At 44.1% G+C, this 18,402-nt stretch overlaps 1 protein-coding gene across 1 annotated transcript in view; it reads left to right on the top strand.

Annotated features, from left to right (window-relative positions):
- MRVI1 (murine retrovirus integration site 1 homolog) overlaps positions 1 to 15,927 on the top strand; it is a 78,075-nt gene extending 62,148 nt beyond the window's left edge. The window contains 3 exon segments of the mRNA XM_030917497.1: positions 7,059 to 7,178; positions 8,456 to 8,590; positions 12,421 to 15,927. Coding sequence (XP_030773357.1) covers positions 7,059 to 7,178; positions 8,456 to 8,590; positions 12,421 to 12,664 — 499 coding nt within the window. The 3' untranslated portion in view covers positions 12,665 to 15,927.
- Positions 15,928 to 18,402: the final 2,475 nt, after the last annotated feature.

The following is an 18,402-nucleotide window of genomic DNA, read 5'->3' as shown; positions in this document are numbered from 1 at the left end:
TGAAAGAGAAATAATGTGTTATAGTTTAATATACATTGCTTCAGAGATTGTTGTATTCAGCTTCGTATTAAAATGATTTCACCTTTCCTAAGCATACAGTGACGAAGCAGGAAGGGTGCTGGCTAAGCAAAGGATAAGAAGATCAAATACCCTGAGGCTAGTTTACAGATAAATACTTGAGAGCTGATTACACTGCTCCATGAGATTTCAGAGAATGCTGAGCCTTGTTCTTGGAGGTCATTTCGTAATGAACACTCAACAAGGGCCTAGAAACCTGTAGACTTAAACATATGAGTGGAGAGTGATATTTAAAATTAGTCTTGAAGAGAAAACAAAAGCCCAAGAGCAGTTCTGCAAGTAGAAATAGCTATGTAATTGTAGTCTTTTGTTCTTTCATTCCTTTAACAATTAATCCCCAAGGGCCAGGCACATAATATGTACTCAGGGAGCTCACAGTCTAGCGGGAAAGACAGATGGGAAGCAGCCTATTCTAATACAACACGACGGGTGGGATCGTAGGAAGTGTAGGTTGCTAAGGGAATGACGCAGCAGAAAATGAGCACCTAACCCGATTTTGGTGTAAGGTTGGGGGAAGTGGGGAAGTAGGGGGAAGAGGGAGTTTAGGAAATGATTCCCCTTAGCTGGGCAGTGGCTCACGCCTGTAATCCCAGCACTTTGGGAGGCCAAGGCGAGTGAATCACTTGAGCTCAAGAGTTTGAGACTAGCCTGGGCAATGTAATGAAACCCCATCTCTATAAAAAATATAAAAATTAGCCAGGCATGGTGGCATGCACCTGCAGTCCCAGCTACTCGAGAGGCTGAGGTGGGAGGATGACTTGACCCCAGGAGGCAGAAGTTTCAGCGAACTGAGATTGCACCACTGCGCTGCAGCCTGGAGCCTGAGCAACAGAACAAGACCCTGTCTCAAAAAAAAAAAAAAAAAAAAAAAAAAAAAAAAAAAAAAAAAAAAAAAAAATTTCCCTCTAGGAACTTACTTTTAAAGTAAGATCTAAAGGGTACATAATTAACTAGGTGACCAGGAGGTTAACAACATTTCAGGCTTTGTCCATGTGACAAAGTATGGAGTATTCAAGGAATGATGATAATGATAAGGATGACAATGATAACCAACGACAATGATAACCGATGACAATGGTAATTACTGTTGACTATTTACTGCACTGTTGACAATGGCAATTACTGCTAACTATTTACTGCACCTCGTTTTATGCCAAGTGCTTTACTAATTGCTTTGTATTAAGAATCTCAGTTAATCCTCACAGTAATCCCATGAGGTAGGTATACTATTAATATCTCTGTTTTATAGATGAGGAAACTGAAGCTCAGAGAAATCGTCACTTGCCTGAGGTTACAAAGCTGGTAGATAGCAGAGCACATGCCCTTACCCTTTTAATAGACTGCCTAACTGGAAGGATAAAACGAAGTTCAGTGTGACCATAGAGAAGAGGATGAATTTAAGAGCTATTTTTGAAAGAGCCTGGTGACCGACTGGGCATGGAGTGGAGAGCAGAGTTGGGGTGAGAGACAGGGTATGCGTGGAACCGTTCACAGAGGGATCAGCAAAACCAGGATGTAGATGATGCACAGGGTTAGTGTCAAAAAGGGGTTATTATGTTAATGTAGCACAGAGCAATTTTAACTGTCTAAAACTAGCCATGTTTCTATACTCTTGAAGCACCCAGGGTAAATTCCTTAAAGATTTCATAGGACGCTAAATTTGTACAGTCAGCAACTCCCCTTTGCTGGTGGTATTTTGGAGTGAATTCCCCCCCCCCCACTGCCACCACCCCAATAAACTTGTGGAGGACCCCAGGTATCTAGGACTGAGTAACGGGGAGTAAGGAAGCTTGGGTTCCCTGTGCTGGGCTTGTCAGAGGGAACCATGGCAGTGGGGGTGACTTGGAAACATTGCTGAGCCCAAGAAGATATGCCCATCACAAAGGATAGTAGTCACTTTCAAATATTGTTTTCCACATGGGAAAAGTTGAATCTAATATACCTGCCTGCCCAAAAACATATTTTGACTAACTAGTTCTTCACATTACTGAGAGCTGAGCACAATGACAAACATTTTTGACCTGGTGCATGTGTGAGAACAATGAGCCTCATTTCCATGAATCATCTCAAAGAAAGCACATAGGATTTCAGGCAGGGGACAGATGCCAAGATCCATGAGCGTTTGGGCCAGAAATCCGTAGGGTAGGCACAGGCTGTGCTCAGCTCCAGTTTACAGCCATGATTACAGATTTCTTTAGCCCAACCCAAACACTGGGTTCTCAGGAAATAACCATTTACAGAGAGGACTTGTGCCTTTAAAAACATTCCTAGGTAGGGACTGGATAAGTCATAGTGAAACCGATGCAACTTGACAGGCACTTAAAGGTACCCACTGTGTGCCAGGCACTATTCTGATCCAAACACAGTCCTCCTTCCTATGATTACAGTCATATGCAGGTATCTGAAACATCAGTGCCCTCCCTGTGAGTCATGATGTCACAGAGGTGTGGTTGCAGAATAAAGGGAGAGAGAGGGCCAGGTGCGGTGGCTCACACCTGTAACACCAGCACTTTGGGAGGCCAAGGCAGGTGGATCACTTGAGGCCAGGAGTTCGAGACCAGCCTGGCCAACATGGTGAAACCCCATTTCTACTAAAAATACAAATATTAGCCAGGCATGATGGTGCACTCCTGTAATCTCAGCTACTTGGGAGGCTGAGGCAGGAGAATCGCTTGAACCTGGGAGATGGAGGTTGCAGTGAGCCAAGATCATGCCACCACACTCCAGCCTGAGTGACAGAGCAAGACCCTGTCTCAAGAAAAAAAAAAAAAAGGAGAGATCAACTTTAACCAGAGGGTGTGGGGGAGGGGAGAACACCCGCAAAGGTTTCACAGAGGAGAAGGCATTTGAGCTTAGTCTTAAAGATGCTTAGGGAGAAACTTCCAGATAGTTAGATAAGATATTTAAAAAACTACAAGCTCAAGTCAGAGGTCAGGAGAGGACAGCAAACATTTTACATATTGTGTTTTCCCCACTTCCCACCCTACCCACAACCCCTCCACTCCCCTCTACCCCACACACACACATTAAACAAAGGCCCTCCCAACCACTTACACTCTAGACAAGCAGTCTTGAAAAGAGGGACAGCATAGAAGCCACAGTCCAGTCTGAGGGCAGAAAGGGCTTCACTCACCAGAGTGAAAGGAAGAGACTTCTATTGAAAGAAAGGCAGGGGTTCATGGGGGCTGGAAAGTCCATCTTGACACAAAGGTAGAAGACCAAGATGAGAGTCCCAGCACCAATAACGTGAATTTAGGCAAGTCACCTAATCATCCTGAGCTCGGGTTTCTTATCTGTGAAATGGGGTAATACCCCACCTAGGTGGCAGATAGTGCAGTCAGAAGAATGGGTGCATATCAGACTGCACAGGGTAAAATTTGAGTTCTACCACACACTGGTTGTATGATCTTGGGCTGGTCCCAAGATCATATGACAGATATGAAATCACTTGAAATGCGATCCTCATGCCTCAGCCTAATTTTTCTGAGCCTTGGTTTCCTCATCTGTCAAACAGAAAACAATAATACCTTCTTGGGTCATTTGTGAGCCATAAGTGAGATGTTAGACCACAGTCTGATACATATAAGTTAATTTTTAGCTCTTCTCATCATTGGAAAGATCAAGTGAGAGGATGTATATGAGAGCCCTATAGGGGAGCTGAAATGGACAGAAGATCTGCATGTAAAAGGGTCAAGGAAATGGGCTTCCTGGCCCTGCTAAGGAAAAGTTTTCTTCTCTAGAGATCAATGACCCAAGGACAATGAAAGCTTTGTTTACGGTCACTCTTCTGCAAAATTCTAAGGTGCATAGTGTGTGATGACACACAATACATGTGCACCTGAGAAATTTCCTAAAGCCATTTTATGAAAATGTAATGTTAATTTTACCATACCTTAAATTGGTTCACATTTAGGGTTCCTCTGACTCTGACGTGTCTCAGTAATATATAACAAATTCTTCCTTGATGATATAAATAATTGCCTGGATTTTTTATGAGTCATATTTGGAGGTAGCTCAGATTGCTCCCAAAATGAACCAATACATTTACTATATAACAATAATAATATCAGATATAATAATTTGTTGAGTACCATATTCCAGAAAGTTTATTTACATTTCTTCATTAATTCTTACACCCCCACCATCAGGTATGTATTACTATCCCCATTTTACAGTTGAGGAATCTGAAGTTCAGGAAGATTAAATAATTTGCATGTCTTGGAGCTGGGATTTGAATCCAAGTTTGCCTCAGGCAAGTTTTTTTCCTCTATACTACACTGTCCTCCTTCATGCATGCTTAACCTTAAGGAACCTCTAAGGCTGACAGCTGTGTATAAATCAAAAGTCTGATACCAGTATCTCATTTCATATATATATATATATATATATATATATATATATATATATATATAATGAAAGAATTACTTTCCCTGCCCTTGGCTGTAGCTATGTTTTTCTCCTCTTGCTGTAGTGATTTGGATAAATAGGAAACTGCACATTAGGCCAAGGTCACATGGAAGGGAGTGGATAATGTAATTTGCAAAAGGAGAAATGTTATGAATAGCTGGTATTTTTAGAGCGTTATCTTTCTTGTTCACAATGGGTTGTGGTTTCCAGCCTGACTAAATGTAAATTTTAAAAGGTCTGAGGAAAACTGAGAGATGGGAAACTGATGCCAAGAATGAGGAGAAGATACAAGGCTCACTCATAAACCCTGTCTGAGAGGTCAGGGGGGGTGGCAGCTGTGATCTTTCAGAGTCCTGGCTAGAAAGCTCTGCTCACAGTGTTGCCTTGTTGGAGGACTCCTCCATGACGACATTGCTCCCATTGAGAATCAGGACACGAAGGTGGGCTGCAGGATTTCTAGGGAAAGCATAGCCGTCTGGATACTTCCTTTAAACTTGTAATCTCATACCCGCAATGATCTCCCAGCACCACCCAGACATCCTACCATGATGTTCTAGCATGTCTGTTTTTCTTCTTTCTCATATAACTCTTTTATATCTCTCCTCTCTCCACAGACCTTCCTAGACCCCTCTACCTGTCACTCTCAGCAGATGACCTTGCTCTCTACTTTATAGAGAATACCTAAGCTACATTCCCACAGGAGCCCTCTCACTTTCCTTCACCAGATCTCCAGCCCAACAACTTCATCATCATCTTCCCTTTGTTAGAAACAAGGAGAGACTCTCTACTTTTCCAAAGTCTGTCACTATTTCGTTTTGCGAAGACTGAGTTCCTTTGGGCATCCCTTTCTCTCATCCTCTCTACTGGATCATTTCTTCCTACCTTCAAATGTGCATCCTCCCTTGACCTACTTCAGCTGCACACTCCCTCCAACACACACCTCTACACTCCTTCCTACTCGAATTGCTGTGTCTGTGACTTCCCCTTTCCCACCTCCCCTTCTTTACTTTACATTCCATCCTGTGCTTGGCTCCCACCATTACATAGAGGCTCCTCTTGACCTCTGTATTATCAAATCTAATAGTCACCTTGTCTGTGTGCTTCAAACTCAGAAGTGTGTGGCACTGTTAACTCTTCCCGCCTTGATGTGCTCTTATCTCCTGGCTCCCAAGACTCCACCCGTTCCTGGGTTTCCTCCTACCTCTCAGGCTGCTAGTGCTCAGCCTCCTCTGAAGATGCCTTCTTTTCCACCTGAGCCAAGTGTGGCAAAGCCTCATGGCTTGGTCCTGGGTCCTCTTCTTGTCTTTCCTCAATTATCTCCCTAAGCAATCTTGTCCATCCCCATGGCTTTAAGTAACATTTATGTTCTGATGATACCAAATGAATACCTCCAGCCTAAAACTCTTCCCTGACTCACTTTGATGAATTCAACTGTATACTTGACATCTCCCTTTGGATACCTCACAGGCATTGCAAATATCTCTTGTCCAAAAGTTAACTCCTGCCACTCTGCCTCTTTTTAAGTTCTCAAACATCGCAGCACCTTTTGTGTCTCAGAGTCCTTAAATAACCTGCATTATCTTCCTGGAATGATCTCTCCTCTGCTTTTTTACTGAGTTTTGCTTTGGCATCCAGGCTGGAGTGCAATGGTGCGATCTCGGCTCACTGCAGCCTCTGCCTCCTAGGTTCAAGTGATTCTCCTGCCTCAGCCTCCCGAGTAGCTGGGATTAAAGGCGTGTGTTGCCACACCTGGCTAATTTTTGAATTTTTTGTAGAGATGGGGTTTCACTATGTTGGCCAGGCTGGTCTCGAACTCCTGACCTCAGGTGATCCACCTGCCTCGGCCTCCCAAAGTGCCGGGATTACAGGCATGAGCCACCGCTCCCAGCCCTCTTGTCTGCTATTAATACATCTGACTTCTCATCCTTCAGGCCTGTACTTCAACTTCAGCACCTCAAAGAGGCCTTTTCTAACTATTCACTCTAAACACATTCTCTCCTTGTTATTTTCTGTCATTGTACAGAATTTCTTTCATAAAAGTCATAATTTGTAATTAATCACATATTTTTTCTTTCCTTTTTTAGGGTTTTTCCTTCTGCTAAGTTCCATGTTGGTAAAAACCATTTCTTTATTTTCTAATGTGCCCCCAGCACATTACAATGTGCCTGTGGCTTAGTCATGCTCAGTGAATATTTGAAAAAATGAGTGAGGGTCTTTTGGTGAAAGACAACAGGAATGGAATGACCTTAAACATGCTGGTCTGCCCCCATTTTCCTCATCTCAGTGCTGTAGAGCACCCATTACAGCACCTCCTGGAATAAGAATAAACGCCAGTTTGGGAGCATGAGGAGAAGGAGAGCTGGTGAGGTATTTAATGGGCTGAGGACTATTCATGGACTAGGACCTTTATAAAATCTTGTCTCAGGGTAGAAGGATTGAGAAAAAATCTGAAAGCTACTGAAAAAGCCTGAGTTTCCTCACTCCTCATCAGGAATCGGGCCAAAAACATGGTTTTGTTTTTAGGCCTCCACCTTTTTCTGAAATGATGCCCTGTACTTCCCTCTTCTCACTAGTGGAAAGACAAACGGGGACCCAGATTGTGAAGCCTGTGCTCCTGCACTGACCCTGAGCTGCCTAGAGGAGCTTAGTCAGGAGACCAAGGCCAGGATGGAGGAAGAAGCCTACAGCAAGGGGTGAGTCAGACCTCAGCCACCCCGAGGGCACCTGGCAGGTCTCAGAGGATGCCTTCCCACAGGTCCTTCCCATTTCTTAGAGGCTTTAGGGAAGTAACCAGTGGCCACAGGACCTCCTTGCCACAGGAAGGAACTACATTGGAAAGAGCAAAACTGTTCCACAGGAAGGACAGGAGGAAGCAGGGTCAGAGGGTGTGGTTAGACAATAACGAGACTGCCCTCTTTTTAGGCAGAGAGCCACCAGAATGCCACCGCTCAGAATAGTCTGGAAATCAGGGGCCCTGGGTGGGTTCCTCTTGGTGGTGCCTGAGGCTTCCTGACACGTGCTCAGAGCAGTCATGTTGCAGCCAGCAGTGTCCAGGAGCAGCTGCAGCTCTGCTTCCTAGAACTGCTTTGGTTACTCCTTCCTCCTATAAATGGAGTCTCTTCAACTTCCAACTGCTTCCTCCTCCATTTGAGCTTCAATAGCACCCATGGCCAGTTGTCAGCACTGGAGAGACCAAGTCCTGAGCAGGGCCCAAGCCTCAAGGTAGAGAATCACCTCCAACCATGTATGGTGCCCTAAGCGTCTCCTGTCTCCATAGCTCATGAGGAAGACGTAGCTTCCCACTGACACAGAACCCATGGACTTCAGTGGTAGGTTTGCCCAGCCAAACTGCTAGTGTTAGACACTCAGCGTAGGACAAGTGAACAGAGTATGTTTGGGGTAATATTGATCCTGGGGGAGAAAAACCACAAGGGTTTCTCTTGGAAAGCCTGCCTTTTTCACCCACCACTGTCCTCTATCCTTGGAATGCATAGGCATAAACTCCTTCATTGGTTTTGTAAACATTTACTGAGTACCTCTCTAGGTTAAGCCATGCGCCTGGCACTTCCAAAAAACATTCCAACACCCTGCGAAATGAGTGTCACCCTCCCTCTTTTACAGATGAGAGGCTGAAGCTCCACGGTCACGTGGAGAACAAATACAATCTCAGCCCTACAGAATGTTTTGTGGGTTAAGAACCCAGTCAGGAGACCCTGTGCCACATTTTTTCCCTGTCAGTTTTATCACACTTTCACGTAAACAGGAAGGATGACTGAGGAGTGAGGGGAAATGGTACTGGCGTGAGCTGTCTTGGGATTCAGTGGAACTTCCCAGCTTTTTCCTGTTTTGTGGAACCACAGGAAGTGCATAATTATTGGAGGAGCTGCTCAAGTCCCCTCCCCTAGGAACTCAGGAGAGGATGCACTGCACCTGGCCTTTCCAGACTCAACTGTTCCTTTTTGCCCCCCAGATTCCAAGAAGGTCTAAAGAAGACCAAAGAACTTCAGGACCTGAAGGAGGAGGAGGAAGAACAGAAGAGTGAGAGTCCTGAGGAAACTGAAGAGGTAGAAGAAACTGAGGAAGAGGAAAAGGGCCCAAGAAGCAGGTGGGAAGCCTGTGTTTGGAGTCCTTGCCATTGCTGAAATGGGTTACAATTCGTCTAATTTGGAATTGCCAGTCCAGGGCAGCAGTGAATCTCGGGCCCCAGTGAGTCGCCAAAGAAACCAAGAGGGCATGCATGTGGGGAAGGAAGTAGAGGAAATCCCAAAGAGCCAAGATAGCTAGCAATGAGAAGTTTGCAAGAGCTTGAGAGGTCAGGGGTAGTCATGGGAAGGGAGAAGGGCCCTAAGTGGAGTTCCTCCCAGCCCAGCCATGGTTAGCCCATTTCCCAGATGAAATTATGGGTAGCCACCCCATGAAAAGGCCCAAGACCAAGAGAGTTGACTTGAAGGCCTGGAGTGTGTTTCTTACAAGAACAGGGACAGGGAGGACACATGGAATAGAGGGCAAACTCAGCTCAGTGGCAAAGGTGAGTCAAGCTTGGTCACCCAGATGGTGTTTTCACTTTAGTTTGGAAATACTTGGGGTTTTCTTTTAAAATACTTTCTATTTCAAAGGTACGTTCCCCTAAGTTGGGGGAGGATATAACATGTAGATAAAGAGAATATAGACCTGTATCTTGTCCCACTTGTGGTTCCTGCCTGGCCTTTAGGATGCAGAATCATAGAAATGACCTCATTTAGTTCCAGGGCACTCCATGCAATAAAGTATTATGGGAATGAGGTCTTGCCCCACCTGGCCTGAATTATCCCGCAGAAGTACATGCTTAGGGATAGGATAGACTAGCACCCATAGAAGAGGTACACTCTACCCCATAGATATAATAACCATGCCAACATTCTGGATTTTCAGGACAGCCCAATTTCATTTATTCAGCTGTGTTGTCTCTATTAGTGTATTTAAACCACAAGTCTTGAATTTTGATTTTTTAAAATGTAGTAATAGCCACCTTGGAAAAACTTCACCAAAATCTTTGCTTTTAGAACCCTGGGCTATCTTGGGGTCCAGGGCAGCTCCAGACAAAATATTTAATCAGCTGCTGAAATATTATCTAATCCAGGTATGTATCTGTGCCTCATTGCTGGAAAACTCTGGAAACCACATGCATGCAACAAATAGGTAATGAAGTGAAGATTAGAAGCAAAATGGATAGGCACACAGGAGCTACCAACAGAGCCCAGTTGGTGCAGGATTCAGCTAAAGTGAGAGGTCTCCACCCATGCAGGTCAACCCCATTATTCAAGGGAAGAGCCACTAGGAGAACTGGAGAAATGCTTCTCCACTGAAAACAAATCACACACTGCCTCCCCAGTGAAAGAACCTCCAAGTTTAACAATTAAAGTGCAATCCCTACTCCAAGCAACCAGATCCTGTTCTCCTTAGGCTTCACCTCCCTCCTGAGGGTTCTCTGCTCATATTTCTCAGGCCACCACATTGCCCTCCTCTCCTTTAATGCGGTCAACCAAAGCCCTGGACAAAAAGCCCTTCCTCTGGCACCCGTGAATACAGCAGAAACCAACCGGAACCTCTAACACTTCCAAACACTGAGAAAGAACAAAAGAGAAATAAACAGAGGGAGAGAGAAAGTACATGGAATATAAACAGTCTGGTTTGCAAAGCAAGGCGATCAATGTCTTATCTAGCTAGTTCAATCTCAGGCAATTGTTGGCTCACTCCCATTTCATGAAACCCCCGGGGAAGTAAGGCTTAGGTTGGTTCCTTTCTGTCCAGCTCCTGGTCATCAGTGTGTGGCAATGGTGCCTGTAACATTTATCATGCACCTGCTCTCAAACATGATTTCTCCACTGAAATGTTGGTACCGCACTCACAAGCAAGGTTTGAGGTTATTAAAAGTTCCATGTCCTACTTAGTGCATTTTTAAAACACTGGGTTCAGCCCAGCTGCTGATCACTTAAGAGATTCAACATCACACATTAAAGTCTTTTTGTCTGAGTCACATATCTGTTATATATAACAATTTATATTACAAATATTGCTCTCCTGAGGATCAGTTTAAATAAACTTTGGGTGAACCCCAATATCTTAACCATGTTAAAACAGAGAGCACAGCCTTCTGACATTGAACAAGTGAGACTCATAAGGGGACAAAATAAAACTTTTGTCTTTTCTCCCAACAGCTGTTCAAACCAGCTTTGTGGGGTTAAGAGGACATGTTGGTTCCTTTACTTTTCCAATAACTCTCAGGAAACAGAAGTTTACTCATAACAGCCAAAAATTGACTTCTAAAGAAATTCTATTTCTAATCTATTTCTAACCTCTTTTATAGGCCAGGCATGGGGTGATCAGCTAAGGTCACACAGCCAGATCTTAGTCTCTTCCTTTGGAGCCACAATTAAGAGTGGGTTTAGAGTAGGGAGAGGCCACTCCGGCAGCTTGTTTTGGAGGATGGAAATACAGTCCCAAAGTCTCCATTTTAGCATCCAACTCTGTCTAAATAGAATCTAGAGAATCTACCAATGGCTGAGAGAAAAAAAGCTTCCACTACTAAACCCTCCCTTCCCAACAGTTGTGAAAATAGTTAATGATTTTCAAATCAGCAAATGTGCTCACTTTCGTGCTTCCCTTAATTGTGACTGAAATGATCTGATGGGGTTCCCGCATGGAAGAGAAACCTGTCAATGTTCCCTGTGGCCTTAGCATCCAAGGCAGGCACTCTGAGCATCTGGTCCCTTTCTAAGGATGGCATTTATTGGGTCTTTCAATCCATTGCAAGTCATGCATTTTCTGCTAGCTCTAAATTTGAGCTCTCTGCTTCTCAGCCAATGGCTTGGTCATTGCAGTGTGCGTGTGAGCCTCAGGATCTTCAGAAAGCACTTCCGTCACTTTCCCCACCTCCTTGGTTTAGGAATCCTCAGTATTCTCATTTTTCATATTATTTTTTTAAATTGAATTAGAGGTTAAAAACAGCAGGAAATCCTAGCTTGATGAAGGGGCTCAGGGCTTCTTCAGAGAGCTCTAGAATGGACTTGTCAAAGCAGGCCATCTGCCTGTTGTCTTTTCACCACACCACAGAGAGAGAGAGAGAGAGAGAGAGAGAGAGAGGACAAAATGAAAGACAGTTGGGAAGGAATCAAGAGGGGAAAGGGGCAAAAATGGAGAGGAAGAGACAGATGAAAGGGAAGGAGAAAGAAGTGTGGAGAGAGTGAAGGAAGAAAAGGAGGAAGAGGGAGAAATTAGAGAATAAATATTAATGAGGTCGAGATAACATCATGAACAAACCACCCAGACATTGCAAGAGGCTTCTAATCTTCTGCCTGCTCTTGAATGTTTTGAAGGGAACTCTTGAGGTTGATCTAGTCCCTTGTCATTTATCACTAGATATCAAGCTTCTTAGAGTTTAGCACAGTCCTTCCACTCTGGACACAGTTAGATGTGGAACTGAGAACAATGAATTGTGCATCTGAGGCAAGGGACAGATTAGAGCTTGGAACTGACCATTAATGCAACTAGGTGCTAAAAAGATGCATGGCCAGCCAAACCTGTACTCCCAGGCTTGGGAGAATGCAGATATCAGGAATCGCCCCATGAATAGATGAGGGCATGTATGCATGGATGATCAAACAAGTAGGTAGAATGATCTAGACAAGTAGCTCTCAACATCAAGGCTGTGGACTGGTGGAATCAAAATCACCCGGGAAAGTGTAGCCAATGATTCCTAGACCATAACTTTGGATATCCTCATTCAGTATGCTTGGAGTATTTTGAACAATTACTGCCAACCTAATCTAGGCACAGCTGAGTTTGAGAACTATTGCTCAAGACAGCATAGAAGCTATCCGCAGAGAGAACTATGGGTCTGCGTATCATATGTGTGCCCCGTATACTAAAGCCTCTGCCTGTTTTTTTCATTGACAGCAAATTTGAAGAATTGGTCCATTTCTTACAAGTCATGTATCCCAAACTGTGTCAGCACTGGCAAGTGATCTGGATGATGGCTGCAGTGATGCTGGTCTTGACTGTTGTGCTGGGGCTCTACAATTCCTATAACTCTTGTGCAGAGCAGGCTGATGGGCCCCTTGGAAGATCCACTTGCTCGGCAGCCCAGAGGGACTCCTGGTGGAGCTCAGGACTCCAGCACGAGCAGCCTACAGAGCAGTAGGAAACCTTACACCTAGCCAGTGCCCTGCTGTGAGACACTCAGACTACCACCCTTTCCCCAAGTATAACGTCAGGCCCAGGTGTGGATACACTGCCGCCCATCCCATCCCATCCCATCCCATCAGGTCATGAGGAAGGGTTCTTTTAACATTCGGCACTTCTGTGGGAGCTATTCATACACAGTGACTTGATATTCTTTGAGGATCAACAAAACTGCCCTGGGAAAGCATCCAGTGGATAAAGAAGTCACCTTCGCCAAGGAGCTCTATTGGAAGGGAAGGTCTCCTGCCCCTAGCTCAGGTGGCTGGGGAGAACTAAAACACCTTCACTGGTGGTTGAGGGTAGGGAGCGGGGCATAGGGGGGAAGGAGGTAGCGGGCAGTAAAAAACTTACTCTCTTTTTTCCTCTCTGTAATCGGTTATCAGGAAGAATTTGCTTAATGATTAATACCCTAAGGATCAGACCTGGAATTTGGAGTTGCAAAGTGACTGTCTTCCCATTTCCCATCTCATTTTCAATAACTTCAGCCTCCCATTCTCTCCTTTGGAATGAGAGTTTCTTTTTACAGAAGTAGGAAAGGCTCTCAGAAAAAGAAGTATAGGCTGAATTTAGCTCAGTGCTTGAAATGGGAAGATATGAATTATTATATATATGCATCTGTCCACACACACTGTTGTGTACACACATACAACATGCATATGCACAGAGCCAAAAACCCTTCAAAAGTGTGCTCTGGGTGTGTACCTCTGGATAAATAAGATGCATGCCAAGCCAACCCACAGATTTTCACTAGTGTGGGGCAGTTACCAGGCACCTGTTCAATGAGCTGTCCACATGGATTGAAGATGTTTTAAAAACACTGAAAACTCATGGCTTCAATGGCAGACTCACTAGTCTCCATTTCAAATGCTGACTCTGAGCTGCTGTACAGCACAATCTATTCCCTATTCTCTCTTTGAAAACAGTTAACCCACTTCACAGGTGAATGAGGAGAGAAGATGTGCTTTCTGCTTCAGTCTCTTACTCTGTGTGTGACTACATGCAAGGGTAAACTTACACCTCAGTGCTTCAGTTCAAACAGGATTTCCAACCCAAGTATAACTGGCGATGTTTCAGAGCATCCCCAGTTGTTTAGCACAAAATGGAAGGAGCACATCCCCTCTCCGACTTCTCTCCCCACTTTTACAGCCACTGCCTTCATCAGTTTTGTAGGGGTGTTGATTTCCATGTGGGTTTTATTGTCATTGTTTTGCGTTTTTGTTTTGTTATTGATATTGTTTGCTTTCATTGCTAAAACTCATATATGACTTACTATGAACCAAGCACTGTTCTCAGTATTATATAGGCATGAATTCATTTAAGTCCTAAAGAAAAAGAAAAAAAATATGAAGTGGATACTACCCTTCCCATTTTCAAATAAGGAAACTGAAGCACAAAAAGAACAAGTAACTTGACAAGGACACCGAACTAGTAAATCATGGGACTGGAGCTCAACCCCAGGGTAGGCTGGCTCCAGAGCTGTGCTCTCCTTGACTCTTCTGTTGGTCTCCTAGCTGGAAGCCTCACATTCCAGTCTCACTCCCCAAAGTGGCCCATCAGCTACTCCATCTCTGGCTCCCAAACTAAACAGTTTCTCTCATAGCACTGGACCTCCACTCACTAGTTTGTCTCTAGCTGTTCTTCTCTTTTCTTCAGGTTACTCTTCTCGACCAAGTGCAAAAATTATCCCCTCCATACCAACTTTGATGACCTTCCTTCCATACTCCTTACTAGCCACAATGTAATAGGACACACCCTCCTCCGTGTTTTCTGGCACTTTTTAAACATTATTATTATTGACCTTTACCTATAGTATATCACAGCCTATTTATTTATGTTTCCCCTAGCATTTTTCCTCAAAGAAAAGAACCATGTCTTACTCATCTCTCAGGTGAGTGCCTAGCATGGTGGCTGACGCTTGGGAGCGTTGTTCAAATGTTGGTCGGTAAATGTTGTTCAAAAGAACAAACAAACATTCAAGGTGGTGGAGAGCAGCCTGGGGACAGCTGACATGCTGCATGCTTCCCAGTACCAGCACCATCACCACCATCACAATGCAAAAAGCAACATCTTTCTTAACCTCAGCTTATTCTGTTTCTCAGTCTACTCTGTGAGAGAGCAGGAATGAGACCAGACTAGCAACATCATTTCCAAGCTCAAGGACTGGGCTCAATGCAGTCACTCCTTCAGAGAGACCCCCACCCCAAGCATGCCCCACTTTAAAGCCGGATGTTTACCAAAGGGGGCATCCTTTACAGTAGCTAGAAAATGACTGAGGCCCAAGCCAGGGTTGATCAAGGATGTGCCATTAAGGTAAAGAGTTACAGAGCAGGGCAGAGGGACTTTGGGGGCACAAGTGGATGATTTTCCCGGCCTCTTCCAGGGGGTCTGGATACAACTGAAGGAGCTTTAGCTACATGAGGCCCTCAGAGCCAAAGACAGGATGCAAATGGAGTTCCAGAGAGTGGCCATGGAAGCAAGACTCTGGGTGGGGAATGTTCAATCTCTGCCTCTCTTAAAGAAGGGCCAGGATCTACTGGCCCCATTGTTCACTTGGTCACAATTTTCCCACCTTTGTTTCTGGATGAGTAAAGGCCAGGAAGGCAGATGTAGAGAACTCCTGCACCTCCAGCTGCCCCACAGAAAGGCCTGCAAGAGTACTTCCAGGCACAGGCCCTCTCCCACCCTATTCCATTTGTAAGAAGGGAGGTCAACGAAAAGGACATCTCCAAAAGGGAGCATAAGAGTAGCCATATGTACAAGGGCATGACTGAAAAAGTGCTCGTGGGTCCATCTTTTCTGGAAAGCAAAGACCAGCCTGAAGCAGTGGGAGCTGCTGCCCAGGCAGTAGTGAACTGGAGAGAAACAGGCCCTGGATTTTCAATGAGGATATGGATCTGAAAGAAGAGTCCCCCAAATGCCTCTGAAGTCTGACATCTCTGCTTAGCCCTAGGAGTCTGGTTTCCTGCCTTCAGTTGCAGAGTGATGTGTTTGTGTCATTGTTGATGTCACCTCCTAAAAAGACCTTCACTTTCTGGCTGCCACAAAGCCATATGTGTTGCTCCCCATATACAGCCTGACAGAGTAAATGGAGAGGGAGTGCTGGATTTGTGTATCACTGGCTGTCAGTTCCTCATGTTGTTAGGCCTCACACAGGTGTGCTAGCATTGAACTGTAGAGTGTCACATACCTGAGTTTGAAAATAAAAGCACATTTCCAAACCTCTGGCAGCAGCCAAATGCCTCCTCATTTTATGGAGCTGAGTTACAGTCTTACCCCAACCAAGAATTAGATGCCTTTGGATATATTAGTGCATCCCAGAACCAAGTCAGAGGTCCCCAACCCTTGGTCGTTGTACTATGGGCTACCTCACAGGGACTGGATCAGTTCCTACTCCTCTTCCCTTCCCCATTCCTGATCCTAGTCTCCTGTATCTTCCTGGTCTATGATTTTTTTAATTAACACATTTTGCTGTGATTGAGTCTGCTGAGTTTTTAACCAACCTGATTTCCACAGCTGAACTGTTTTTTGGTCTTTCTTACAGTTAGCTGCAGGGGAATGTGGACTCTCCAAATCTAGTTCCCTAAAAATAAACTCTCCTGCCCAATACCTCACACCTTTTTTTACTCCCTTCTTTGCCTACCAAAGCCAAAGGATTCAGATGAGAACACTGAGACCCAAGAACATGGCAGAACCACTAGATGGAAGCTGGGTCTTTGAATGAGCACTCCCAATTTTGAACTATGACATGAATAAGAGATAAGATTTTTATGTATTAAGCCACAGAGATTCCAGGATGTTTATAATAGTTAGCCTACCCTACTAATGCATACATTTGAACCAGAAATTGGGTACTTTAATAGCAAAATTCCAAAATATGAGGTTCTAGCTTACTAGCTACGTGGAAAGAAACAAGAAAACTGCTAGAAAGATGGTAAGATGGTAAAGTCTTACCTGTGATTACTTGGAAAGCATCTCATGGTTAGCCTATTGCTTTATAAATGGTGGAAAGAATCAGTGTTGGAGTATGGAAACTCGGCTGCCTTTAGCAAGGTATTACAGGAGAAATAATTGGCTATGTGGGAGCAGAAATGAAAAATAATATAGAGTATTCAGAAATGTGAAAGATTGAAGGGTGAGAAAATCTGACCACTTCTAAATCCCAGACTAAAAAGAGCTTTGAGTGGGAGCCAATAAAATTTCTCAGTCGAACAGATCAACTCAGCCTTATGGCAAAGGCTAGTTTAAGGATGTGGCCCTTTGTAAGCACAAATGAACTTAGTGTATTCACCACTAAATTTGAGGGGTATGGTTCTGAGAAACAAGAAATACTTCTGGGAATTATGACTGGGAAAGGATTTGGGGTATGATTATTGGCACATGGAAGCATAAATCTAACTCTGTGAGGAAATTTACAAAGAAAAAGTCAGGACTAAAATCCCCTTTGATTGTTCAAGTGAGGAAACAGCTTTTGGGAGGAAAGAAAATATACCAAAGAGATACCTGCACCCTCATGTTTATTGCAGCACTATTCACAATCGCCAAGATGTGGTATTAACATGTGTCCAGCAACAGATAAAGAAAACATGGTGTACATACACAATGGAATAGTATTCGGCTGTAAAAAATAAAATCCTGACGTTCACAGCAACATAGATGGAAATGGAGGCCATTATGTGAAGTAAAATAAGCCATGAACAGAAAGTTACCACATGTTCTAATTCATGGAAGCTAACAAAAGACCTCATGGAAGTAAAAAAACAGAATGGAGGATACTAGTAGCTGGAAAGGGAAGAGAAAAGGAAAAGACAGATTTGCTAAAGTACATAAAATTATATTTAGGAGGAACAAGTTGTAGTGTTTTATGACACTATAGGATGACTGTAGATAATGATAACATTTTCAAATAGCTGGAAGAGAAGATATTGAACACCCCGAACACAAAGGATAAATGAGATGATGAATATGCTAATTAGCCTGATCTGATCACTACATCTTGTTTGTATGGAAACATCAAAATGTACATGTGTATAATTATGTATTGATTAAAAATAAAATTTTAAAAAAATTAAGAAGACTTTTAGGATCTTAGCTTACGCCAGCAGGAAGCGGACTGCAAAGGCTGTGCTATTCCCAAGGAGGCCATACTCCCTAATATCCACTTCAAATGTGGACAAGGAATATTATATACAAATTAATCTCCCAGAGGGATGCAAAGGACTGAGGAAAACAGTGGATGTGGGAGTTTCTCTCAGAAAGCAGATCAGAATCAAATCAAGGTTAAGTGACTGTGGAAGGCGGAATTTCTAGAATAGCCCTCCAAAAATGTCCCACCCCAGTCCCTGGAGCCTTTGAATGGGAGCTATCACTCTTGTGTTACATTAGATGGTACAGTTGACCTTCAGATAGGGAGGTTATCCAGGTGGGCCGATGAGTCCTTAAAAGCAGAGAACTCTGCTTGAGCCCAGGAGGTAGATGCTGCAGTGAGCCACAATGGCGCCACTGCACTCCAGCCAACAGAGCAAGACCCTGTCTCTTAAAAGAGCAGAGAGCTTTCTCTGGCTAACTGTAGAAGTGAAAGAAAGACTAGAAGTATGAGAAGGACTCAGTGCATCATTGGTGCTTTGAAAATGGAAGGGCTCTGGGAGAAGAGAATGGTCCCCGGCCGACACCCTGCAAGGAAACAGGGACCTCATTCCC

Source organism: Rhinopithecus roxellana, chromosome 15 (assembly GCF_007565055.1).
Source record: "Rhinopithecus roxellana isolate Shanxi Qingling chromosome 15, ASM756505v1, whole genome shotgun sequence".
NCBI lineage: Eukaryota > Metazoa > Chordata > Mammalia > Primates > Cercopithecidae > Rhinopithecus > Rhinopithecus roxellana.
The sequence above is the reverse complement of the archived record's forward strand: the minus strand, read 5'-3'. Positions and strand labels throughout refer to the sequence as shown.